Source organism: Amblyraja radiata, chromosome 2 (assembly GCF_010909765.2).
Source record: "Amblyraja radiata isolate CabotCenter1 chromosome 2, sAmbRad1.1.pri, whole genome shotgun sequence".
Lineage (NCBI taxonomy): Eukaryota > Metazoa > Chordata > Chondrichthyes > Rajiformes > Rajidae > Amblyraja > Amblyraja radiata.
Genome location: NC_045957.1, coordinates 100,689,861 through 100,717,784, shown reverse-complemented (window position 1 = coordinate 100,717,784; position 27,924 = coordinate 100,689,861). Strand labels below are relative to the sequence as shown.

The window sequence follows — 27,924 nt, the reverse complement described above, 5'->3', positions numbered from 1 at the left end:
GTTTATCCCATTAGCCCATGTTTGGCATATCCCTCTAAAGCTTTCCTATCCATGTAGCTGTCCAAATGTCTGTTAAATGTTGTTATTGTACCTGCCTCAGCTACTTCCTCTGGCAGTTCTGTCCATCTAGATAACACCCACTTTCCTCAGACCACTTGCCCAACTAATCAAGATAATTTGGTAAATTTTGATAACAGGCTTCACTAACCACTGTCATCTGCAAACTTACTAATCATGCCTTGTACACTTTCATGCAAATCGGTGATATAAACCATAAATAGCAATGACCCAGCATTGATCCCTGAGGCACACCACTAGAGACAGACCTACAGCCTGAAAGACAACCATCCACCATCACCATCTGCTTCCTACCAAGAAGTTAGTTAGCCCTCTCTGGATCCCAATATTTATTTGTTCTGTTATGCAGTTAAGATTATTACGGCTTAGCTTTGGCTATATTTTCTTGTTCTGTTCCACAAAATGTACTTCTTCAGCATGAATTAGAAACTGTTCCAACATCTCATGAATTACACTCCACTATTGTTCCCAATTAGTATCAGCTTGAATTTATTTACAATGCTCTCATCTTTGATCCAGTACTGAGGGACTACTGCTTTATCAGATGAGACAGTAAAATGAGATCCTGTTAGATTGATATAATAGATTGTAAGGTATCATTTAACCAAATCAAACCTTAAAAACTTACCGAGACTTAAAAACAGGTTAACTGCTTGTTTATCTTGTGACCTTACTGGGCTGAAATTGGCTGCTACTTTTGCCCGTTTTATAATAATTGCACCGCAAAGATATAATCCTGCGTTGGTTTTACTGTCCATTGGGAGCAAGTGAAATGTTCCACATAAATGTAACTTGCTTTTTCACTGCAGCTTCAGGGCATTCATCATTTTAAATCATACTAGACTAAGTGGGACCCGTTGGGTCTCAGCTACACATGGGTCCCCAACGCAATATTCCACCTCTCCACCAATTCCAATATTGCTGGCCAGTGGGGGGGGGGGGGGGGAGGGGGGGGGGGGGGGGCTTTCTGGAGCGCTAGAATGGTGTTGTGGGCCGAAGGGACTGGTTTCCAGAGGCCTAGAATGGATATTGTTAGCCGAATGAATTCTTTGGCTGGCAGCTCAGTCACTGAGACCACACTCGCTCACACACGCTCACACTCACTCACACACAGACACTCACACACAGACGCTCACACACAGACGCTCACACACACACAGACGCTCACTCACACTCACACACCGTATATATGGCAGTAAACTTTCTTGAATACTCACACAGCTGAGCGTGGCCTCTCCACTTTGGGGCTTCCACAGTCAGCGGCACTTCCACAGTCAGCGTGTCCTCTGCGCTCACCGGAAATTACACAGTCAGCGCGACCTGCCCACTAAGCGGAAGTCTCGAAATGAGTGGGACTTTTGAACCAAACACAGTCGGACCTAATAAAGCATTGCAGTTTCAAGCACAGGTAGGGCAGAAGGCCAAACAACTCATGGCATTGTCATTAAGGGCTAACAAATCATTTATTGCAAGTACATTGCAGAGTCACAGTTCAGTTCATTCAGCTTAGAATGAGAGTCGTGGCCTCTCCCTCGCGATCTTGCAGAGTGACAGTCATGTCCAGGCATCCGGGGTTTTATAGCCCTGCCCCCCCCGGAAGGTGCGTGACCTTCATTGCGGTGATTGACAGGCGAGAGGATCTCAAGGTTTTTTTAAACACTCATAACTTTTTTATTTTTCATCGATGGGAAAAATCCTCAGGGCCTGCTCAGCGGAGGAGGACCGAGTAAGATGGCCAAAAATCGTAGCGATATATAGTGCCCTTTTTTCTAAAATCAATATACAGCGCAGACAGGAAGTGGTCAAGATGAGACTTTTAATTATATAGATGGTCTAGAATTATTTGCTGTTGGGAAGTTACCCTTGGTTTAGTTGTGGAATTTCACACCTCTGACGCATGACATGACTTCATGCCTTATACAGAGATTTAAATGCATAATTAATTCTGTACTGACAAGGATTTACTGTACTGTACTGTACTGACAAGGGAGCAAGGATTTAGATTTATAGACCATTGGGATCTCTTCTTTGGTAGGGGTGATCTGTACAAAAGGGACGGGTTAGACCTTAACTGGAGGGGGACCGGCATTCTGGCAGGCAGGTTTGCTAATGCTACACGTGTGGGTTTAAACTAAATAGTGGGGTGAAGGATTGACAAATTGGGAATATAAAGATAGAGTTGAAGGGGAAGTGGCTACAGGAAAAATTACAAAAGATTCTTGAATTAATGGGAAGGAAAGCTTGAGAATGGACAACAGAGTAAGGTCAGGGCCAATTGTGAGGGGGGAAGTGAATATGGAGGTCAAAGTACTGTATATGAATGCGCAAAGTATAAGGAATAAAGTGGACGAGCTTGAAGCTCAGTTAGAAACTGGCAAGTATGATGTTGTGGGAATTGCTGAGACATGGCTGCAAGAGGGCCAGTGCTGGGAACTGAATATTCAAGGACATACCTCCTATCGAAAAGACAGACAGGTGGGCAGAGGGGGTGGGGTTGCCCAGTTGGTGAGGAATGAAATTCAGTCCCTTGCAAGGGATGACATTGAAACAGGAGCTGTGGAGTCAGTATGGATAGAACTAAGGAATTGTAAGGGTAAAAATACCCTAATGGGACTAATCTACAGGCCCCCAAACAGTAGCCTGGACATAGGGAGTTGAAATTGGCATGTAGCAAAAGTAATGCCGTGGTTGTTATGGGAGATTTCAACATGCAGGTAGACTGGGAAAATCAGGTTGGTACTGGACCCCAAGAAAGGGACTTTGTAGAGTGCCTTCGTGATGGATTCTTTGAACAGCTTGCATTGGTGCCTACCAGGGAGAAGGCTATTCTGGATTTAGTGTTATGTAATGAACCGGATTTGATAAAGGACCTCGAGGTTAATGAGCCATTAGGAGGCAGTGACCATAACATGGTCAGGTTTAATCTACAATTGGAGAGGGAGAAGAGTAGATTGGAGGTGTCAGTGTTGCAGTTGAATAAAGGGGACTATGGGGCCATGAGGGAGGAGCTGGCCAAAGTTGACTGGAAAGAAACACTAGCAGGGATGACAGTGGAACAAAAGGTGCAGGATCTGTTCATTCCTAGGAGTAAGAAATATTCCAAGGGGAGAAAGGGATGACCATGGCTTACAAGGGACGTCAGGGACAGTATAAAACTTAAAGCAAAGAAGTACAACGTAGCAAAGATGAGCGGGAAGCAAGAGGATTGGGTAATGTTTAAAGAACAACAGAAAATAATCAAAAAGAGAATACGGGGAGAAAAGATGAGGTACGAAGGTAAGCTAGCCAAGAATATAAAGCAGGATAGTAAAAGCTTCTTTAGGTATGTGAAGAGGAAAAAATTAGTTAAGAGCAAAGTTGGACCCTTGAAGACCAAAAAAGGTGAATTTATTATGGGGAACAAGGAAATTGCAGATGAGTTGAACAGGTTCTTTGGATCTGTCTTCACTAAGGAGGACACAAACAATCTTCTGATATAGTAGTGGCCAGAGGATCTGGGGTGACGGAGGAACTGAAGGAAATCCACATTAGGCAGGAAATGCTGTTGGATAGACTGATGGGACTGAAGGCTGATAAATCCCCAGGGCTTGATGGTCTGCATCCCAGGATACTTAAGAAAGTGGCTCTAGAAATCGTGAATGCATTGGTGATAATTTTCCAATGTTCTGTAGATTCAGGATCAGTTTCTGTGTATTGGAGGGTAGCTAATGTTATCCCACTTTTTAAGAAAGGCGGGAGAGAAAAATCGGGGAATTATAGACCAGTTAGCCTGACATCGGGGGTGGGGAAGATGCTGGAGTCAATTATAACAGATGAAATAGCGGCACATTTGGATAGCAGCAACAGGATCGGTCAGCATGGATTTACAAAGGGGAAATCATGCTTGACTAATCTTCTGGAATTTTTTGAACATGTAACTAGGAAAATGGACAAGGGAGAGCAAATCGTTGTAATGTACCTGGATTTTCAGAAAGCATTTGATAAGGTAAATACATAGGAGATTAGTGGGCAAAATTTGGGCACATGGTATTGGCGGTAGAGTGCTGACATGGATAGAGAAGTGGTTGGCAGACAGGAAACAAAGAGTAGGGATTAACGGGTCCCTTTCAGAATGGCATGCAATGACTAGCGGGATACCGCAAGGCTCGGTGCTGGGACCACAGCTATTTACAATATACATCAATGATTTGGAAGAAGGGATTCAAAGTAACATTAGCAAATTTGCAGATGGCACAAAGCTGGGTGGCAGTGTGAACTGTGGGGCGGATGCTATGAGATTGCAGGGTGACTTGGACAGGTTGGGGGAGTGGGCAGATGCATGGCAGATGAAGTTTAATGCAGATAAATGTGAGGTTATCCACTTTGGTAGCAAAAACATGAAGGCAGATTACTATCTAAATGGCGTCAAGTTGGGAAAAGGGGAAGTACAACGGGATCTGGGGGTCCTTGTACATCAGTCTATGAAAGTAAGCATGCAGGTACAGCAGGCAGTGAAGAAAGCGAATGGCATGTTAGCCTTTATAACAAGAATCGAATATCGGAGCAAAGAGGTCCTGCAGTTATACAGAGCCCTAGTGAGACCACACCTGGAGTATTGTGTGCAGTTTTGGTCCCCTAATTTGAAGAAGGACATTCTTGCTATTGAAGGAGTGCAGCGTAGGTTTACAAGGTTATTTCCCGGGATGGCGGGATTGTCATATGCTGAGAGAATGGAGCAGCTGGGCTTGTACAGTTTAGAAGGATGAGAGGGTATCTCATTGAAACGTATAAGATTGTTAAGGGCTTGGACGCGCTAGAGGCAGGAAACATGTTCCTGATATTGGGGGAGTCCAGAACCAGGGGCCACAGTTTAAGAATAAGGAGTATGCCATTTAGAACGGAGACGAGGAAACACTTTTTCTCTCAGAGAGTGGCGAGTCTGTGGAATTCACTGCCTCAGAGGGCGGTGGAGTCAGCTTCTCTGGATGCTTTCAAGAGAGAGCTTGATAGGGCTCTTAAAAATAGCGGAGTCAGGGTATATGGGGGGAAGGCAGAAACGGGGTACTGATTGAGGATGATCAGCCATGATCACATTGAATGGCGGTGCTGGCTCGAAGGGCCAAATGGCCTACACCTGCACCTATTGTCTATTGTCTATTGTCTGACAAAAGTATTTGTTAAAGACCGCACACGGCGGGATTGTCCTGGGGAGCCGCATGGACCCGAACAACCCACCACAAAACCACGCCGCGGATGACCAGAACGACAACCGAAGACTGGAGCCCGCCCCGGTAGGCCCGACTCACCCCACAGATCTCCCAGGGGACTGCAGTGAAGCTGGGTGGCGAGGCATGTCTGGGCCGAAGGAGCCTCAGCGGTGGCGGCGATGGGAGCCTCGGCGGTGGCAGCAGGTGCCTCGGCGACAGCAGGAGACCCAGCGGCGGCAGCAGGTGCCTCGGCAGTACCGTGAACCTCGGTGGCAGTGGGGCCTTGGCAGCAACGTGGGCCCCGGCAGCAACGTGGGCCCCGGCGGCAACGGGAACCTCGATGGCGGAGGGGCCTCCCGGTCGATGAGCGTGTGGGGGGAGGGGAAGACAATGCCGACCCGGCGTGGGGAGACCGCTGTGAGGGGACGGTGGGAGAACTAAGGGGGACCTGGTGTGGGGGAGGGGAGGGGCACTCTGTGCACAAGGTAGCCAGCTAACAGTCACTTGACTTTTTATTTTTGTTTTCACTTTTAATTTCAAGTTTTTGTGTACTTTGTGTGTTGTGACTGTCGGCAGACCAATTTCCCTCTGGGGATGAATAAAGCTTTTAACCGTATCGTACAAGTTTCTATGCCATTAAATAACCCATTTTGCTGCTACCTCGGCCGTCTCACTTTGAAATGAAAGATCTCAGAGAAATCTTTGAAGAGTATGTAAGTTCTCACAATCTCTTTGTTGACATTTATATTGCACCCAATATGAAATGTTATGAAAGTTAATCCCGATGATGAAAAATTGACAACCAACTTTGTAGACTGTCCTCTAGTCTTTCCCTTGTTTGCAGATTGAAAATAGCTAATTTTATGTTCCCACCCAAGATAAAGGAATATGGAGCACCCAAAATGCACAGATGAGAGGTTCATGTGTACTTCCAACCTCCTCTATTGCATTCGGTAATCCCGATGTAGTCTCCTTTACTTCGGAAAGACTAAGTGTAATCTAGGCACCGTTTGACCAAACAATTGTGTTTGGTGATCACTATCTTTGATTAGACTTTATTGGACTTCATCCTGCAGTAAATGCTATTCAAGTTATTCCTTTTATCATGCATCTGTACACTTTGATGGTTCGAATGTAATCATGTGTTTTGCCACTAACTGGTTAGCACACAACAAAAGCATTTCACTGCATTTCAGTACACGTGACAATAGACTAAACTCAAACTCAAACTCTGTCCACCAGGCCTGCTGGAGCTCCCAGTTGCTAACCATTTTAACTCTTCTTACCATTCCCATACCAATATTTTAATCTTTGGCCTCCTTGTTGCTAGAATGATGTCACTCACATACTGGAAGAACAGCAGCGCATATGCTGCTTAGATAGCTTCCAACCCAATAGTATAAATATTGAATTCTTCAATTTCATGTAATACCCCCCTATCTCCCTATCTTTCCACTGACCTCCCCCCCTCCCCCCTCCCTCACTCTAATGTGCACTCCGACCATCTCTCACCAACCCAATCATTCTGCTACTTTCCCCCAGTACGCTCCTTTCCCATCCTCTAATGCCATGTTTCTTTATACCCACTCTTGGTCTTCCCTCTGTCGCCTTCTGCACATATCTCTCCCTCCACCTTTACATTCCCCTCTTCTTATTTCCTTATCTGACACCTTCTCCTTTGTCCCGTTTGTCAGGATCAGACCCAGAGCTTGTGAAAGGTACAAAAGGCCTTTTAAAGGATTGGCTCCTGATTGTGAGCCGTTTTATGGCTTATATTGTGATTATACAGTGAAGCTGCATCTTGTGACATGGTTGTTAACCAAAGAACTTGATTAATGACAGACATAATAAACACTAAATAATGGTAAATGGCTATCATCTGCATACAAACATTGCATTAATATTAAATTCTCCACTTAGAAAGCCCCTTATAAATATGATTGTGCTTTTCCATGAACACCAACATGCATAGAGTAACTTGCTTGCTATTTGAAATAAGTCATGCTGACTGTGTCAGTGTAGACAGATTAGGACATAGCTGGATTGTGGTGGATGCATAAAGTGTTTCCTTTACTATTAATTGTGTCAAAAAAATTGGATCACTGTTAAAGAATGTATGCTAACTAATGAGGGAGTGTTGCTGGAAGATTTCAAACATGGCTGAAGGCATCAGATCAGAGGGCAGACAATGGTGCCTAAGGGCAGTACAATGAATTAAATCAGACAACCAGATATGCCACTGTGCAGGTGCACGTAAGATGTGGTTCAGATCCTAAATAGGTTTAAAGTTCGTCATTAGTTAGCAAAAGTTAGCATCATTTAGTACATCTAGAATGAATGAGAGGTGCAGCTCTAATCACAAAAATGGACAGTAATAAGGGTCTGAGTAGCAGAAAGGCACTTAGTTTGCAGATGTATTTGAGGAGATGGGAGAAGGAGAGGGAAGAGAGGGAATGGAGGTGAATGATCCAATTATTTACTTTTCTGAAGATACATTCATACCTACACCATTTAATTAGTAACTATCACTGGAATGCTACTATAATGTATTAAGTTGCCACTCTCCTTGTCTTGTCCCAATTCCCACCCTGGTGTTCCGACATAATCCCACTGACAGAACATAGTCCACCAACCAACCAACCAACCCGTCTTCCATTAGTACTTGTGAGATTGATCTGGGCAAGTACATCTTATTCACAGCGCAGTTCTACAATGTAATTGTTAATTCTTCTGATGAAATTCCATTATAGAAAGAGGCACAGACCTATTGGGTTCTGTAGGCTCCCTCTATGCCAAATTTCCCCACATTGACGTTTTTGATGAGAAAATACTGAGGGTAATACAATAGATGTGTTAATGTGGATTTTCAAAGGGTTTTTAATAATGCTCCATACCAAAAGTTGGTAGGCAAAATTGAAATTAATTGTAGCATGCATAAGAAAGGTAGGAAGCAGAGGAGTAGGAAATAGTTGTGTTTTACACTGGAAGCTGGTAGTCAGGGTATGTTCCACAAAGATCTACACTGGGACCTATACTGTGGAATTCTCTGCCTCAGAGGGCGGTGGAGGCAGGTTCTCTCGATGCTTTCAAGAGAGAGCTAGATAGGGCTCTTAAAAATTGCGGAGTGAGGGGATATGGGGAGAAGGCAGGAACGGGGTACCTGTGAAGATTAGCCATGATCACATTGAATGGGCCGAATGGCCTACTCCTGCACCTATTGTCTATTGTCTAATTACCTATTGACGAGATCTTTCTTTAATATGCATTAATGATCTAGACATGGGAATTCAGGGTAAAATTTAGGCATTTGCAGATGCAAAGTTTGGAAGTGAGAAGGATAGGGATACACAGCAAGTAAACCTAGATAGGCTGCTGACTGGACAATCATTTGCAGATAAAACATTTTACAGAGAAGTGGGAAGTGATTTTTAAAAAAAAGGATAGACTACATAGGTGAAAAGGTGCAGGTCTAAAGGCTATGCAGGAAACTGGTGTGCATGTGTATGAATCTTTGAAAGTGGAAAGGTGAATTGAGAGTGATTGATGACATACAGTACAAACCCTAAAAGTCATAAATAGAAGCACCGAATACAAAAGCCGATAAGTTACATCAAATAGAGGACTGCGCTGGTTGGCCACAATTGGAGTTATGTATTTAAATGTGGTCAACCAGCTCTAGGATGATGTTGTCAAGATCTTGGAGATGCTGCAAAAAGGATTTACTGGAAAAATGCCAGGAATGGGAAGTTCATTTTGTGAGGTTCCGATTGAATGGATGAAAGCAGTTCCCATCAGCTGATGTTCAAAAATTTAGGGAGGCAGATTTAAAATGTTGGATCAAAGATAAAAAGGGCATTGGAAAGAAGAAAAAAAACAAAAACTGGGAATAGTTATGATCTGGAACTCAAAGCCTGTAGGAGGGATGGAAATAAAATTAATCAAAGTTTTCAAAAGGGAGAATATATTTCAAGATTGTACAGAAAGAGCAGGAAAGGAACTGATGGAGTTCTATTGCTGGAAGCCCCACAGTTCTGATGAACCACAATAATTCTGTGATTCGGGGATCGTTGCTGAGCCCATTGTTGTTCGTGGTTTATATCAATGATTTTGATGAGACTGTACAAGACAAGATGAATAAGTTTGCAGATGATATTGAAGTAGGTGGTTTTGTCGGTAATGAAGATGATTATCAACAATTACAGCAGGATCTTCATCAGCTGGGCAAGTGGACTGATGAATGGTTAATGGAGTATAATGCAGAATAAGTGTGGCATTTTGGCAAATTAAGTCAGGGCAGGACTTTCACAGTGAGTGGCAGCACCCTGGGGAGAGCTGTAGAGCAGAGGGATCTAGGAGTACAGGTACATGGTTCCCTAAAAGTGGCACCACAGGTAGATAGGGCAGTCAAGAATTATTTTGGTAGATCAGCCAGGGTATTGAGTACAGAAGTTGGGATGCTATGTTACAGATGTACAAGATGTTGGGAAGGCTGTATTTGGAGTACTGTGTTCAATTTTGGTCACCCCACTATGGCAAGGATGTTGTGAAGCTGGAAACAGTTCAGAAAATATTTACGAGAATATTACCAGGACTTAAGGGCCTGAGCTATGGGGAAAGGTTGAGCATGCTAGAGCTTTATTCCTTGGAGCGCAGGGGGCTTAAGAGTGATCTTATGGAAGTGTATAAAATCACGAGGGTAATGCGCAGTTTTTTACCCAGAGTAGGGAAATCAAGAACCACGGGACATAGCTTTAAGGTGAGAGGGGAAAGATTTGGAAGGAACCTGAATGGCAACTTTTTCATAGAGAGGGTGCTGGGTAATGGAACGAGCTGCCAGAGGAGGTAGTTGAGGCAGATAATATACAACATTTCAAAAACGTTTGACAGGTACATGGATAGGAAAGATTTAGAGGGATATGGATCAAATGTGAGCAGATGAGACTAGCATAGATGAGGCATCTTGGTCGGTGTGGGCGAGTTGGGCTGAGTCATAACTCTATTCATTACACCAATTGGTGTATGTGACAATAATTGTCCTTTGTCCTTTGACCCTTTGCAGCTTTTCCCATTATCCCACTCATTTCGTGTTTTCCTATTCCACTTAGCAACTGAAAAGATGAATTATCATTACACAATCGAGAGTGGCCATCAGGGAAAAGAAATGCAGAACATTTCAATATGCAGGTTGAATGGGAAAATCAGGTTGGTTCAGGACCCTAAGAAAGAGAGTTTGTAGAATGCCTCCGAGATGGATTCTTAGAGCAGCTTGTAATGGAGCCGACCAGAGAAAAGTTCTGGATTTAGTGTTGTCTAATCAATGATAAGAGAACTCGAGGTAAAGGAACCGCTTGGAAGTAGTGATCATAATATGATTCATTTTAATCTGCAATTTGAGAAGGAGAACGTTAAATCGGAAGTGTCAGTGATGCAGTTGAACAAAGGGGACTATGAAGGCATGAGAGGGAAGCTGGCCAAGGTAGACTGGAAAGGGATCCTAGCAGGAATGACGGTGGAACAGCAATGGCAGGAATTTCTGGGCATAATCCGGAAGACTAAGGATCATTTCATTCCAAACAGGAAGAAAGATTCTAAGGGGAGTAGGAGGCAACCGTGGCTGACATGAGAAGTTAGGGATAGAATAAAACTAAAATAAAAGATGTATAACACAGCAAAGAGTAGCCGGAAGCCAGAGGATTGGGAAACTTTCATAGGACAACAGAAGGAAACAAAACGGGCAATACGGGCAGAAAAGATGAAGTACGAGGGGAAGCGGGCCAGGAATATAAAGTAGGACAGTAAAAGCTTCTTTAGATATGTTAAGGGAAAAAGAGTGGCAAAGCCAAATGTGGGTCCCTTGAAGGCAGACATTATTAGACGAAGGTGAAATTATTATGGGTAACAAGGAAATGGCAGAAGAGTTGAATAGGTACTTCGGATCTGTCTTCACTAAGGAAGACACAAACAATCTCCCAGATGTACTGGAGGACAGATGATCTAAGGGGGTAGAAGAACTGAAAGAAATTTTCATTAGGCGAGAAATAGTATTGGGTAGGTTAATGGGACTGAAGGATGATAAATCCCCTGGGCCTGATGGTCTTCATCCCAGGGTCCTCAGGGAGGTGGCTCTAGAAATAGTGGATGCAATGGTGATTATTTTCCAATGTTCAATAGATTCAGGATCAGTTCCTGTGGATTGGAGGATAGCTAATGTTATCCCACTTTTCAATAAAGGAGTGAGAGAGAAAACGGGGAATTACAGACCAGTTAGCCTGACTTCGGTGGTGGGAAAGATGCTGGAGTCAATTATTAAAGAGGTAATAATGGGGCATTTGGATAGCAGTAAAAGGATTAGTCCAAGTCAACATGGATTTATGAAAGGGAAATCATGCTTGACTAATCTTCTGGAATTTTTTGAGGATGTGACAAGTAAAATGGATGAAGGGGTGCCAGTGGATGTAGTGTATCTAGACTTTCAGAAAGCCCTTGATAAGGTCCCACACTGGAGACTGGTGACTTAAATTAGAGCACATGGTATTGGGGGCAGGGTGTTGACATGGATAGAAAATTGGCTGGCAGACCGGAAGCAAAGAGTAGGAGTGAACGGGTCCTTTTCAGAATGGCAGGCAGTGGAGAGTGGAGTGCCGCAAGGCTCGGTGTTGGGGCCGCAACTGTTTACCATATATATTAATGATTTGGAAGAGGGAATTAGGAGCAACACTAGCAAGTTTGCAGATGAGACAAAGCTAGGTGACAGTGTGAACTGTGAAGAGGATGTTAAGAGGTTGCAGGGTGACCTGGACAGGTTGAGTGAGTGGGCAGATGCCTGGCAGATGCAGTATAATATAGATAAATGTGAGGTTATCCACTTTGGCGGCAAAAACAAGGGGGCAGATTATTATCTCAACGGGGTTAGGTTAGGTAAGGGGGAGGTAAAGCGAATACTTACAAAATTCTTAAGGGGTTGGACAGGCTAGATGCAGGAAGATTGCTCCCGATGTTGGGGAAGTCCAGGACAAGGGGTCACAGCTTAAGGATAAGGGGGAAATCCTTTAAAACCGAGATGAGAAGAACTTTTTTCACACAGAGAGTGGTGAATCTCTGGAACTCCCTGCCACAGAGGGTAGTCGAGGCCAGTTCATTGGCTATATTTAAGAGGGAGTTAGATGTGGCCCTTGTGGCTAAGGGGATCAGAAGGTATGGAGAGAAGGCAGGTACGGGATACTGAGTTGGATGATCAGCCATGATCATATTGAATGGCGGTGCAGGCTCGAAGGGCCGAATGGCCTACTCCTGCACCTAATTTCTATGTTTCTATGTTTCTATGTCCTTGTACACCGGTCACTGAAAGTTGGCTTACAGGTAGAGCAGGCAGTGAAGAAAGCTAATGGAATGTTGGCCTTCATAACAAGAGGATTTCAGTATAGGAGTAAAGAGGTTCTTCTGCAGTTGTATAGGGCTCTGGTGAGACCACATCTGGAGTATTGTGTACAGTTTTGGTCTCCTAATTTGAGGAAGAACATCCTTGTGATTGAGGCAGTGCTGCGTAGATTCACGAGATTGATCCCTGGGATGGCGGGACTGTCATATGAGGAAAGATTGAAAAGACTAGGCTTGTATTCACTGGAGTTTAGAAGGATGAGGGGATATCTTATAGAAACATATAAAATTATACATGGACTGGACAAGCTAGATGCAAGAAAAATGGTCCCTATGTTGGGTGAGTCCAGAACCAGGGACCACTGTCATAGAATAAAGGGGAGGTAATTTAAGACTGAGGTGAGAAAAAACTTTTTCTCCCAGAGAGTTGCGAATTTATGGAATTTCCTGCCACAGAGGGCAGTGGAGGCCAAATCACTGGATGGATTTAAGAGAGAGTTAGATAGAGCTCCAGGGGCTAGTGGAGTCAAGGGATATGGGGAGAAGGCAGGCACGGGTTATTGATAGGGGACGATCAGCCATGATCACAATGAATGGTGGTGCTGGCTCGAAGGGCCGAATGGCCTCCTCCTGCACCTATTTTCTATGTTTCTAACAATAAGTAACATGTGCTTAAACTGAACAATGGAAATTTTATAACCTAACGTTTTCTCAATCATTCAGAAGCATACGCTTGTTGTTACTTTTTGCTATCCTACTGCTGAAACATGAGCAGTGATCATGGGAGGCTACTTATACTCCTGCTCTTACTGCTGAGATGCCCTTTGCCAATGACCTCTGCGGCTGTTCGAGCCCAATTCTCATTATCTGCCAGCTGTACTTCACTCATACCACTGTACTGAAGAGCAGATGGTGCTAATCAGTTGAAGGCCAAGGCCAAAGTGTCTATCACTCATTTAAAGCAGCAGAGGGAGCCTCCTGATTCTGCAAAGCTCAGAAGCTGCATGCTTCCCTTTGATTGCTGCAAATGGTGTTTCATGGAATTGGCTCTGTCCGCAGATAAATGCATCTTGTAATGTTATCTCACTCCAGATTGGCCTGCATTCCTCTGGAATGTTTTCAGTTATGAATGGTGCAGGCTTTTGCAGATTTGCAGATGCCGTTGAGTGATTATCCTGTTCATTAATGGTGTCCTGACAAAGCATCTAGATCTAGCGTAAAACATTTGGAGAAAGTTGTGCACTTAACAATCAACCTTGCTGGGTTCATTGAAGTTCTATTGTTTGAGCAATCGTGGGGTACACTTGAATCCTGGGATGTTGCATCTTGGAAGGAATCACCTACTTTGAAAGTTCATTATTTGGGAAGTCCATTGACCACTGCAATAAATTTGAAAAAATTGTGAATTAGTTCTGGCAAGGTAAAAATATGCAACCTATTATTATGAAGACTTTAGTATTTCATTGTGTTGAACAGAAGAATATGATTGGATGATGTCTGAAGTGGAGTTTGCAGATTTTTAGTTTTGAAACCAGGTAACTAAGAAGTCCTATGTCAGTGTTAACGATACCTTAAGCCTATTGGCATTCAACAATGTCCAAAGACGTACAGGTTTGAAGGTTAATTGCTTTGGGTTTTTATACTTGGTCTGTGTAAATTGTCCCTAATGTATGCTGGCATGTTCATTTGCCGGGATTACTGGTTGGTGCGCACTCGGTGGGCCGAAGTGCCTGTTTCCGCGCTGTATCTCTAAACTAGACTAAATTAAACACTTTTTCCTCTGTGCACTTTAACTGTAAAATGTGTGCCTAAATCTGATTCTCTGCAAATAGGTATGCACAGGAAAGAATAAGTGCAAGAGTGATGGATATAGTGCATTTGGTGAGGGGTCCTATAAATCATGGTATACTTATAGCACAGAAAGAAGCCATTCGTTAATTACATTTGTACCAGCACATGAAGAACAATCCAAACAAACCTATTTCTCTTCTCTTTCACTATAGTCGTGCTCATTATTTCCTCTCGTGTCTCTAATTTTATCTTGAAATTTGTGTTAGATGCGATTATCACCAGTAAGTTCCTGTCATAACTTCTCTTTGTTAGGGAGGCCTTTTTCCTTGCCTTCCCCTTATATCTTTCTCCAAAATGTTAAATTTGTGCCCTTGAGTTAAGTAAAAGTGAGTTAAGGTTTCAAATTGAAGACCCTTTGTCGGAACTAGGAAAGAGGGAATATAAGTTAGTTTTAAGTTGCAAAGACGGTACATTGAGGGATGAATGCGAGTGAGGTAATATATCTGATTGGGTGAGGCTCGAGTTTTTGTGGGAACATGCATGGTAAGTGGTTAGTAGGTTAATGATGGAATTTTCAAAGAGGGAACATAACAAACTATAAAAGCAATGAAGCCAAGGCAATTAGGGAAAGGAAACAAAGCTGCAAAAAGTAGAGCAGTGGGAATTACCTGGCAGGTTAGGCCCTGGCAGAAGAGAGAAAAAACAGAGCCAGTATTACGGATGATTGACTTTGAGGAGAACCATTTATTCCTGATATAAACAGAGAAATCGAGTTACATGAAGATGTTGACTTCAACCCAGTTCTAAAGAAACATTTCTCTTTTCATGGACACTGCCCGACTTCTTAATGTTTCAGCATTTTCTCTTTTGCGTGTTATTACTGGGGCCTTTGTGGGGTTTTGCTAATCAAGCACTCAAGGACTGGGAGTAATATTAATCATAAAGCTTGATGAGGATTGTTAGTTTTTAGTAGAATCCTCTCGCTACCTCCATAAAATGATGATGGTGGCAGTTTTACTGCAGCTTCTAGCGCTTGAATCAGAGCTCCGTGACTGTGCCATGAAATGGAATCTTGCTGCAGTTGCAGGTCAATTCTGCAGCAGATCATAAAGATGGGATAGAATTCTACTAGCCTACTAGTTTTCCCTCCCGATAGCAGGGTAGCACAGTGTTGCAGTGGTAGAATTGCTGCCTTACAGTGCCAGAGAGCCGGGTTCGATCCTGACTACGGGTGTTGTCTATACGGAGTTTCTACATTCTCCCTGTGACCGCATAGGTTTTCTCTGAGTGCTCCGGTTTCCTCTCACACTCCAAAGACATACAGGTTTGTGGGTTAATTGTTTGTGGGTTAATTGGCTTCAGTAAAATTGCAAATTGTCCCTAGTATGGTGTAGAATGGTGTCTGTGTACAGGGTGATTGCTGGTCAGCATGGATTTGGAGGGCCGAAGGGCGTGTATCTGTGCTGAATCCCTAAAGTCTAAAGAACTTTTGCTTGCACAGCAAAGACATCAACATTATTCCATACACCAGGTGACTCAAGCATGTTTTCAGTAGTGGGACCTGATGCATTGATTGATTGAATTGATTAACAATACAGCATGTATGCAGGCCCTTCAGCCCATCGAGTCCATACTGACCATCAATCACTTGTTCGCAGTAGTTCTATGTTTTGCATCCACTCCCTACTCACTAGGGGCAATTTACAGTGGCCAATTTATCTATATACCCACACATCATTGAAATGTGGGAGGAAACCAGAGCATCCGGAGGAAACGCACGTAGTCACAGAGAGAACGTGCAATCTCCACACAGGCAGCATTGGAAGTCAGAATCAAACCCGGTTCTCTGGCGCTCTGAGGCAGCAGCTGTACCAGCTATGCCACTGTGCTGTCCTAACTCTGATTCGTTTTCTTCTACTGCTGCCTGACCTGTTGAGTGTTTCCAGAATTTTCTGTTTCATTCTTTTTTCATTTGATTGCTGCTATATACAGTACCTTTGTTCAAACTATCTTTATTAGAAGCAGCTATCTAGGTAAGAAATCAGTGATGACAGGTATAAAAAATGCATTATGAGTCCAGTGCATAAAATATCATCGGTTCAGAGACACGAACAATGAATAATGTTACAGTTAGCTGTTTGTAAAGCACAATGTCACTAAATCTTAGTGCTATAAGCCAGAATTAAATAACTAAAGGACTGTGAAACTTCTGATACATGTACTCAGGTGAACTTTTAGTAGTGAGTTGAATTTTTGCAATGTTGTATGCTTCTGCTGGCAATACATCAAGTTTCCTGAAATCAGTTTGTTCAGTTTTTCCTCGCATTTCTAGCAATGCCTCTGGTTAATAAATCAAGAAGCTACAACATAAAATAAATAATTCCAGGAACCCATGGTTAGGAGAAGCTTAAGAGAAGATTTCCATTTTTGTTTTAACTATTTAATGTGTAAAAAGGTTGGTGGTCTGATCATCCCATGGCCTTCTCACCAGATGAAGATAGTACAAAGAACTGGGCCCAAAATGGGGTCAATCTGGTAATATTACACGTTTTTAACTTTCACCTCTGCTGATGTGAAAGGCTTATGTCTTCAGTACCCTGAATTTCTCGCACCCTACTTTTAGTATCAGGTAACATCTCTTCCTCCCCACCCCTGCCCCAAAATCCAGTCCCTACAATTTACCTGAATGACAGGAATAATTGAACTGCTGTCTGACATTCTTCTCCTGCCCACTGAACAGCTGCTGTTCCCTTCTATTGACCAAGGCATGCAACTGACAGCTGGGGATTATTAGGCCTTCATTGTTCTGATTAGGAAGCATGGCTTTCACCTGGACAGTCACCCTCCAAATGCTGTCCTATGTTATAATTCAGAATGTTATACCAAAAACTGCTTAACTTGCACATTTGCAGCTGTTGCTGTTTCAATTGCAGGAAATATATCATTTGCTGTGATGTGTTTAAGGTCTACACTGAATAATTTATTGCATATGACAAAGTGTCAGAACTAGAAGAAATTAACTCATACCCTGAAACTTGATACAACATAACATAGCAATGGAAATCTGTAGGGCAACGCTCAAAGTGTTGCAATCGGACATTGTATATATGGATTATTACAATAAACAAAATGTATCTCAATCTGTAGATTAAAGGATTTTCAATCTTGTCATTTTTGACATGATCAGAAACTTTTGGTTATATTACAGGTTGTCAGAAATATATTTCCAATGGATAATTTTACCTGAAGTTGCTTTGGTGCAACAATATAATCCTGTTTTAAATGCAATGAGTTTGAATGTATTCACAGGGGGCATATAATGCTGCGATAATCCATGTATTGTGTTGTAAGTAGCTCTGTGAAGAAAACAGCTTGCCCCAAAGACCATCATTATTAAGATTATTCTTTTCTGTTTATTTTTCAGAAAATGGCTCTGGTTCTGGAGAAGGAGGTATGTTTTCATAATTTACCAAGATATACTTCAAACATCTTTTGTAATAGCTAATGTAATTACATTGCCATTGCACTTTAAAGGAACATTTTGATAGGGCTCATTGCCAAGAGGTCTTGCTGAATGCAAGGCAATGTTTTGGAAAATATTTCTGTGGACATTGAGAGTTGACAATGTTTATTGGTTTAAGGAGAAGGACACATTTCCATCACAGTGGGCTGGGGCAAGGTGCCTCAGTGTGATGGCGGTAAGGGGGTTAGGGAAGGAGGTTCTGGGAAGGCTTTAAAATATTTTATGAGGAGGGCATAGTTTATTTCCAAAATGCACACAAGTTCAATATGATTGATTCAAACATTTAATAAAGTAATGCTCTGTTAAAATGTAATCTCTTAAAATTTGATCTTGGAACCAAAAGATTATATCACAAAAGGTTAACCATTCAACCCATTAAGTCTATCTTGGTACAGCACAAGGTTAGTCCAGTCCCACTCCTCACTCTCTACACAGATTTATGAAAATTCATAAATCCATGTCATAGGAGCAGAATTAGGCCATTCAGCCTATCGAGCCCACTCTGCCATTCATTCATGGCATATCTACCTTTCCTGCTCAACCCCATTCTCCTGTCTTCCCCCCATGACTTGACAACTTTGCTAATCAAGAACCTGTCAATCTCCACTTTAAAAATATCCAATGACTTGGCCTCCACAGGTGTCTATGGCAATGAATTCCACAGATTCACCACCCTCTAACTAAAGAAATTCCTAATTTCCTTTCTAAAGATACATCCTTTTATACTGAGGCTGTGCCCTCAAGTCCTAGACCCTCCCTCTCGTGGAAACAATGATTTCCTTTCAGCTACTGATCTTGATCCTTTTTGAATGTTACCCTTGAATCTATCTCCACTCCTACTCCAGACATTGTAGATCCCAACTACTTGATATTTGAAAAAGTTTTCTGCATGTCATTTTTTGTTAATTTACAATTGCCTTTATTCTTTGTCCTCTTGTACACAGTGTAGACCACTCATAATTTTGAATACTCTAACACAGTCTCCACTGCCTCATAGAATAAAGAGGAAAGAAGATTAGACTTTATTGCCTTCCATCACAGTGAGGAATGTGGGGAATCCACTGTGGTGGATGTTTATGTTAACTTTTATGTAGTTGTGTGTCTTGTTGATTTTTTTAGTATGACTGTATGGTAAAGTGAATTTCACTGTACCTTACTTGGTACACGTGACAATAAAATACCTTTGAACTTTTGAACCTTTGAAAACAACTCGCATTCGTTGGTTAACAATCATAATTGATGTCCCTCATCCTTGAAATCATTTTGCTTCATGGAAATGTGCCACTTCATTGGATGCACAGTGGTGCAGCTGGTAGAGCTTCTGCTGCACAGCCACATAGATCCGGGTTCAATCCTGACCTCAGTACAATCTTTATGGAATTTGCATGATCTCCATGTGACTGCGAGGTTTCCAACAGATGCTCCGGTTTCCTTCCACTTCCCAAACACGTGCGGATTGGCAGGTTATTTGGCCTCTAAAAATTGCCCTCAGTATGCAGGGAGTGGATGAGAAAGTGAGATAACATGGTACTAGAGTGAATGTGGTGATTGATGGTAGATGTGGACTTGATGGTCCAAAGGACCTGTTTCCAAACTACATCTCCAAACTAAACTAAACTAAATCTCTTTTTCATTGTCTCCAAAGTCTTCACATCTGTCTAGTTTGTGGTTCCCAGAAGTGGACAAAACATTCTATTGATGGCAACACCAATGCATCATATTCAGTATGACTCACTTGCTCTTCAACATTATGCCTCTATTTATAATGTGCAGGATACTGTATGCTTTTATCGATGCTTTCTCAATTTAACCCTGTCACTTCCAACTATTTATTCTTCCCACTAAAATGTAATGCTTTGCCATTTTAAGTTAAATTTCATTTGCCATGTGTCCACCCATTCCATCACTTATCTACACAGTCCATTATTGTCCTCCTCACAGGTCACTTAAGTTTACACATTTTATTGTCATCTGCAGATTTGGAAATTATGCCCTTTGCACTAAATCCATATCATAAATCTACATTAAACAAAGTGGTGGTCCCAGTACCAACCGCTGCGGAATTCCAGTTTATGAGGATGTTGCCAGGACTCAAGAGCCTGAGCTATAGAGAGAAATCGAGAACTAGGACTTAATTCTTTGGAGTGCAGGAGGATGAGGGATGATCTTATAGAGATGTATAAGAGCATGAGACAGGATAAATCCACAGAATATTTTACCCGCAGTCGGGGAATCAACAACCGGAGGACATAAGTTTAAAGTGAGGGGTTCCCTCCAATGCATTCTATATATAGGACTTATACAACCTGAGACTATACATCCTGAGACTAAGCATTTTGGTTGATACTTATGGGCCTGTCCCACTTATGCAACTTTTTAGGCGACTGCAGTCGCCACATGATCGCTGGTGGTCTCTGGTGAGTCTCCTTCATGGTCGTGAGGAGCTCCCGCATTTTGGGAACTAGTCGCTCCCTCATTATGGTCGTCGCAAATTTTTCAACATGTTGAAAATTTTTCTGCGACCAAAAATTTGGACGTCATGGAGATTATCGAGATTCCTGGAGTCGTAGGTGCAGTTGTAGTGGGGTCGCCATGTAGTTAAAGGTATTCGAGGTAGTCGTAGATGGTTTTAGTTAATCGCCCTTGCTGACCGGTCATTATCATTGGCTCATTGCAAAAGAAAGGTATGTAAACAGCTGCACGTGGTGCGCTGTCATTCCAGTGCGTGGTCACACACAAACGCAAGGAAGGAATGCACTGTATTTAAAGTCTGACTCTTTACATTTATTTTGATGAAGAAAACAAACACAAGCACTTCGAATGCACTGCATTTAAAAGGATATTATTTTTTATACATGTTGATGAATCTAACACTAAAACAAGCAATACACTGCATTTAAAAGAACATTATTTTTATACATTTTGATGAATCTAAAAATTAAAAAAACACAAGCAATGCACTGTTTTTAAAAGAATATTATTTTTATACTTTTTGATTAATCTAACAAACAATAAAACGCAAGCAATGCACTGCATTTTCAGGCAGGATCGTTTTATATGTTGTGATGAAAAAGAAACAAGCAATGCTTTTAAAATAATATTTTTTAATATATATTTTCATTAATCAAACATAAAGGCAAGGAATGCACTGCATTTAGAACAAATATCTTTAAAGATATTTTTTAACTTTAAGATACACAAACTCAAGAAGTCCACTTCATTTAAAATTAAACTATTTCGGCAGGTTGTACCTGATAAAAAGGAGTTATCTTGTGATCTGCAGTGGGCTCTCCTCCTGGAGTGGTGGACTTCTGTTTGTGGTGTGGGATGTGTTGCTGCTGTTCTTCAAATCATGTCGTTCTGCCGAGGTACACTGCCTAGTAAGAGCAGAGATGGTCTCTCTGCTCCTTGGCACTCTTTTTGCCGGTGTTTCCTGGCAATCTCTCCAGTGGCACCATAGGTGCAGCCTGTACTCCAGTTCTCCATGAACCTCGTGTGATGTTTCCTGTCTGGTTGTCCACTCAGTCACCCTCCTCCATGGCTGCTGCACCTCTGGTACGAATCAGGTTGTGGAGGACACATGGTGCGGACACAATTGTCTCCACATTCTTGGACTCCTGCTCCATCGTAGCCAGCAAGCATCTAAATGCTGCCAAGGATGCCAAAGGCGTTTTCCACGACCCTCCTAGCCCTGGACAGCCTGTAATGGAAGATCCTCTGCTCCCTTGACATCCGCCTGTGAGGGAATGGCTTCTTCACCCATGACCTGAGTGGGAAGGCATCATCAGCAACCAGTGTGTAGGTTCTGGATCAGGAAAGTCTGCTGTTCCTTCTTCTAGTGCTTTCCCAATGGTGGTATCTTTCCAGATCCTACCATCTGCGATACTGCCAGGTGGGCCCACATCCACAATCAGGAAGTTGTAGTTAACATCCACCACAGCTAGGAATACATAGAAACATAGAAACATAGAAAATAGATGCAGGAGTAGGTCATTCAGCTCTTCGAGCCTGCACCGCCATTCAATATGATCATGGCTGATCATCCAACTCAGTATCCCATACCTGCCTTCTCTCCATACCCCCTGATCCCTCTAGCCACAAGGGCCACATCTAACTCCCTCTTAAATATAACCAATGAACTGGCCTCAGCTACCTTCTGTGGCAGAGAGTTCCAGAGATTTACTGCTCTCTGCGTGAAAAATGTTTTTCTCATCTCGGTCCTAAAGGATTTCCCCTCTATCCTTAAGCTGTGACCCCTTGTCCTGGACTTCCCCAACATCGGGAACAATCTTCCTGCATCTAGCCTGTCCAATCCCTTAAGAATTTTGTAAGTTTCTATAAGATCCCCCCTCAATCTCCTAAATTCTAACGAGTACAAGCCGAGCCTATCCAGTCTTTCTTCATATGAAAGTCCTGACATCCCAGGAATCAGTCTGGTGAACCTTCTCTGTACTCCCTTTATGGCAAGAATGTCTTTCCTCAGATTAGGAGACCAAAACTGTACACAATCCTCCAGGTGTGGTCTCACCTGTACAACTGCAGTAGAATCTCCCTGCTCCTATACTCAAATCCTTTTGCTATGAATGCTAACACACCATTCGCTTTCTTCAGTGCCTGCTGCACCTGCATGCCTACTTTCAATGGCTGGTGTACCATGACACCCAGGTCTCGGTGCATCTCCCCTTTTCCTAATCCTAGTATGATTGAATGGAACTTCCTGTAATTGTATATTGAACCACCCTTGGGCCACATGCTTGCCATCCACTGCCCCACATGTGTGCTTGAAGTTCCATCTAAGCCCTGCGCCTCTCTCTTCCAGTCATCTGGTGTACTGGGGCAGTCCATCACTTCATCTTCATAAGCCTTGATGATGGCCTCACAGGTCTCTCGGACAATCTTGCTGATGGGCCACAAGAAAATTGTAGAAGAGGCTCTTGTAGGAGTCTCCTGATGCCAGGTAGCGGAGGGTGGTGGTTAGGTGCAGGCCTGGTTCCAGTGGCTTCCTCATATAGGTCTCCTTTTTTCCCAGGAGAGGGCCCACCATTGCCTTCAGCTCCTGAAACAGCTCAGGGGGTATTCTAGTAAAGTTTTTTAAAGCAGACAAATCTTCTTCGTGTAGTACATTTATCAGGTTTTCATACTGGCCCAACTTGCATCTTCTTTGGAAGAGGGGCATCACCCACTGAGACCACTTCTTGGGCTTCTTCTTCACCCTTGTTCTTGTCCTTCTGCCTTCCGGCTGTACAAGCAAAAGGGCTGCTGCTAGCAGCAGGGATTGTATTTGTATTGAGCGCAATTTCTCCATGAGTTCCTCCCTTGCATACATGGCTCTGAATGATTTTAAACCCCACCCTGCAAGCCATTTTATAGTTAAATATCATTGCAAAATGGCATAATTGTTTTAGTGGTGATTTTTAAGCCTACAGAGTGGTAGCTTGATGCCTACAGGGTCGTAGCCTGTCATAGCGTGAATTCTGTGGTCATAGGTGCAGTCGTCTGTGAGTCGACTTCAGTCCCCACTAATGGGTCACCAGTTGTCACAAGCGTATCGGTGATTAACTCGTAGATTGTCGTAGGTTGTTGTAGGTTGTCTTAGACATAGTCGTATGATGGGGTTGATACATTCAATTTTCGGCGATCCAACAAGACTATGACAGTCGCCGGCAGTCCTCTAAAAATTCGCCTAAGTGGGACAGGCCCATTATATTTCTCCTCAGTTCAGGACAATTAGCATTCAGCAAGATCCATATTCAATAGATTAAAATAATTTTCAGATAAGTCTCAAATGTCAAATCCATACACACTACATCAAATGCATTTCCCTCATCGACCATCTCTCTTATCTCATTAAAAAATTATTGAACGATTGATTACCTTTAACGAATATATGTTCATGTCCCCTTATTAAACCACACTAATCCGAGTGAATGCTAATATTATTGTTTAACCTTTCTAAAGCTTCCACACTACCTAGGTTAAATTGACTGCAATATTTCTGGATTTATCCTTGCATCTTATTTTGAACAAAAGGGTAATATATGCAATTACAGTAATTCCAATCCTCAGTAAAACTGCTGCTTGAAATATTATGGGCAATACTTCTTCTGCTGTTTTGAATATTATGGGTAATACATTTTCCATCCTTCATTCCCTCAGTAAGTTCTTGACTATGTGATTTATCCAGTGTAAGTACAGCCAGCCTTTCTAGTATATCCTCTCTCTCAATTTTTATCCAATCACATCTAAGCTATGTTGTTTTAATGCCACTCCACCAGTATCTTCTTCCTTGGTAAAAACCAAACAAGAATCAAGAATGTTCAACTGTCATATGTGCCAGCAACACAACAATGACATTTTTACTTGCTGCAGCTTTACAGGCCCAGTAATGCATTAAAACACAAATCAATCAGTATTACATTAAATTAATAACCAGAAATACCAGATATTTAGACCATAATAGTGCAAAAACTGAAGTATGTAGTGCAACCAAAACACAGTCCACAGTAGATAATAGTTACTGGGGTAAGTTTGGGATTAGTGCAGTGCTGAAGAGCCTGATGTTTGATGGGGAAAAAGCTGTTCGTGAACCTGGAGGTCGCGGTTCTCAGGCTCCTGTACCTTCTTCCCAATGGTAGTAGTGAGAAGAGAGCCAATGTGATGCTTGGCTTTGATGATTCTAGCTGTCACCGAGGCAGCACCTTTGATGGTAGGGAGGTCAGTACCCATGATGGACTGGGCAGTGTGGGCCAAGCATGGGCATGTGAGACAAGTGTAGATGGGACATGTTGGTTGGTGTGGGCAAGTTGGGTCAGAGGGCCTGTTTCCATACCATATAACTCTCATCTCCCTCTAACCTTCAGGGATTCAAATTTCAATACCCTACCTTCCCCTCTAGGTTTTGCATTTATGTTTATTCATTGCAAACCTATACTATACCTTTTATTTTCATCTAGATCGCATATAAAACCAGGTGCATTCTTGCTCTAGAAAATCCTCCGTTTGATCTTGAAATTTTAATAATTTTAAAAGACCACACAAGGTTAAAGATGTAAGGAGTGCTTATAACAGAATTTGATGGCTCATATCATTACAGAATTGTTGAAAGGCATATCTCTGCCCGTCTTCTTATTGATATGACCATTTTAAAGTATTTATAGTAGACAAAAAATGCTGGAGAAACTCAGCGGGTGAGGCAGCATCTATGGAGAAAATGAGTAGGTGACGTTTCAGGTCAGGACCCTTGTTCAGACTGATGTCGGGGAGGTGGGGGGAGGAAAAAGAAAGGAAGAGGCAGAGACAGGCTATGTAGGAGAGCTGGGAAGGGGGAGGGGAAGGAGGGAGAAAGCAAGGACTACAATTAGAGAAGCCAATGTTCATACCGCTGGGGTGTAAACTACCCAAGCGAAATATGAGGTGTTGTTCCACCAATTTGCGCTGGGCCTCACTCTGGCAATGGAGGAGGACCAGCACAGCAACGTCAAATTCAGAATAGGAGGGGGAGTTGAAGTGCTGGGCAACCGGAGATCAGGTTGGTTAGTACGGACTGAGTGGAGGAGTTGGGCGAAGCGGTCGCCGAGCCTACGCTTGGTCTCGCCGATGTAGAGAAGGTGACACCTGCGATGGTGAATGCAGTAGATGAGGTTGGAGGAGGTGCAAATGAACCTCTGCCTCACCTGGTAAGACTGTTTGGGTCCTTGGATGGAGTCGAAGGGGGAGGTAAAGCGACAAGTGTAGCATTTCCTGCGGTTGAAGGGGAAAGTACCTGGGGAGGGGGTGGTCTGGGTGGGAAGGGGCGAATTGACCAGGGACTTAAAGTATTTAGTAGTTTGGTTAAAATGGCATTGCCCATCTGCACTGTTTTCAGCTGTTATTTCACAGGATGCTGTAACTTGCATTTTGCAACCTTAGGACTTGTTTAATGCACTTGTGTAACTGGCTTGAATACCACTACCTAGGTATGTTGTAAAACGTACTTGAAACGTCGCTGAAAATCTGTCCTAGCCCGTGTGCGCGATTTTGGCGCCGTTTAGAGGGGGGCGGGTTTAAAACGCGATTTTCCCTAGGCTGTTCAAATCGAGGATGATCAGCCTAGTTAATTATTAACGAAAAATCGCTGGAAGATTCCGTCGCTTGAGCTATTTTTAGTTTTAAGGGGTTTATTTACTTGTTATAGTAGGTCAAAAATTAACCTCTAAACCCGTGATTGCTGACAACGGGCCGGATCTCATACAGGGGACAACGGAAGGTAGGTTGTTTATTTTTACGTTAAAAAGGGCTTCTTAAGATCCCTTTATACAAAATATTATGTTGTGAGTAGCTAATTTGGGGCCCATTATATCCCGCAGTATTTTTCTGGACATTTGGGACACAAATCTACCGCAATGTGAATGTTCTAAACCACAGGGAAAGCTGATTTAAATGGACATTAATTTACAGCAATTAAACGCTAAATTCCTTCCATTTGGCCTATAAATTAATGTAAATGAGATTTAAAAATCATGTTTTATTGTGAATTCTTTGTGAATATTATTTGGACACTTAGGCTATTTAGAAATGTTAATCTTTTCTTAAGAAATGGATAGATGTTTAGATCTAGTAATTGACGTTTGGAATTAGCTACAATTGGGTAACTAACTAACTATATGCTTTAATTTCAGGTCATCCAAGTAAGATTATTTTATATTTGTTTCAGAATGCTTCAATCTATGATAACTGAAAATTTCATTCAGTTCTCTTAATTTTTAAGGAAGTTATGGGCTTTTGACTGTCCACGATCACAGCTTTTTTGTTATGTCCATAGAAAATCAATAGGGAACAAGATGCTCATTTCCGAGTATGAAAATGGTCATAACTTTTTTAATACTTGAGATATGAAAGTGAATTAGGTGTCAAATTAAACTTCTTTTTATGCTTTATCTGATGGGATAAATTGCAGACTTGATTTTTACAATCTCAAAATGTTGTAACATTGCTACACTACCACTTGGATACCACTGTAAATCAAACTCAACATACATCTTTAATTAACCTGCACTTTTACTTTTATTAGTGGAAATTGTTCACAAAAAAGAGTATTTGTTTGGCTTTCCTCCAGTTGCATTGTTCAAGCACCACATAATTCAAAGCAGTGGACAGGAAATCTGTTGAAAGACCTCTTTGCTGCCAATACATTTGAAATTAACCTGTGTATTTTTTACTTCTTCTGGTTATGTTTTAGGGTTTTGATTAGTATCCTCCTGATAACAGAAACGAGATTCGAATGTGTAGGAAGGAACTGCAAAAGCTGGTTTAAACCGAAGATAGACACTAAAAGCTGGAGTAACTCAACGGGACAGGCAGCATTTCTGGGAGAGAAGGAATGGGTGACATTTCGACTCGAGACTGAAGAAGGGTCTTGACCCAAAACGTCACCTATCCTTCTCTCCAGGGATGCTGCCTGTTCCGCTGAGTTACTCCAGCTTTTTGTGTCTAATTAGATTGGAATTATGTCCACAAAACTATATTCAGATATATAAACCAGAAATATGCATTGGAATAATCCGTAAGAATTAACATATTGTTACGGTTTGCACAGAATGCAATAACGTGATATAAAATTGCAAATGACAGCAGTAATAATGCCATTAACATTTTAATGTTGAAAATTGGTATTCAGTAAAATCATATGGAGTGATTTTCCTATGGAATGATCTGTTTGCTCAGAATGCAATAACGTGATATAAAATTGCAAATGACTGCAGTAATAATGCCATTAACATTTTAATGTTGAAAATTGGCATTCTGTAAAATCATATGGTGATTTTCCTATGGAATGATCTGTAAACTCCATCTACATTACTATACCGTCATTTGAGCAGATTTTTTTTTAACCCTTTAAGCATTAACATCTCCACTAAAATAATAGAAGATGGTTTTCAGATGAATGCTTCAATCCTTCATAAACATATAACCCAAGGAAAATGGTCAGGT

The 27,924-nt window shown here is 42.2% G+C and overlaps 1 protein-coding gene across 1 annotated transcript in view; it reads left to right on the top strand.

Annotated features, from left to right (window-relative positions):
* The window catches only part of tmeff1 (transmembrane protein with EGF like and two follistatin like domains 1), a 226,512-nt gene that overhangs the window by 141,041 nt on the left and 57,547 nt on the right, over nt 1-27,924 (top strand). The window contains exon 4 of the mRNA XM_033012319.1: nt 17,857-17,883. Coding sequence (XP_032868210.1) covers nt 17,857-17,883 — 27 coding nt within the window. The remainder of the gene's footprint in view (nt 1-17,856; nt 17,884-27,924) is intronic.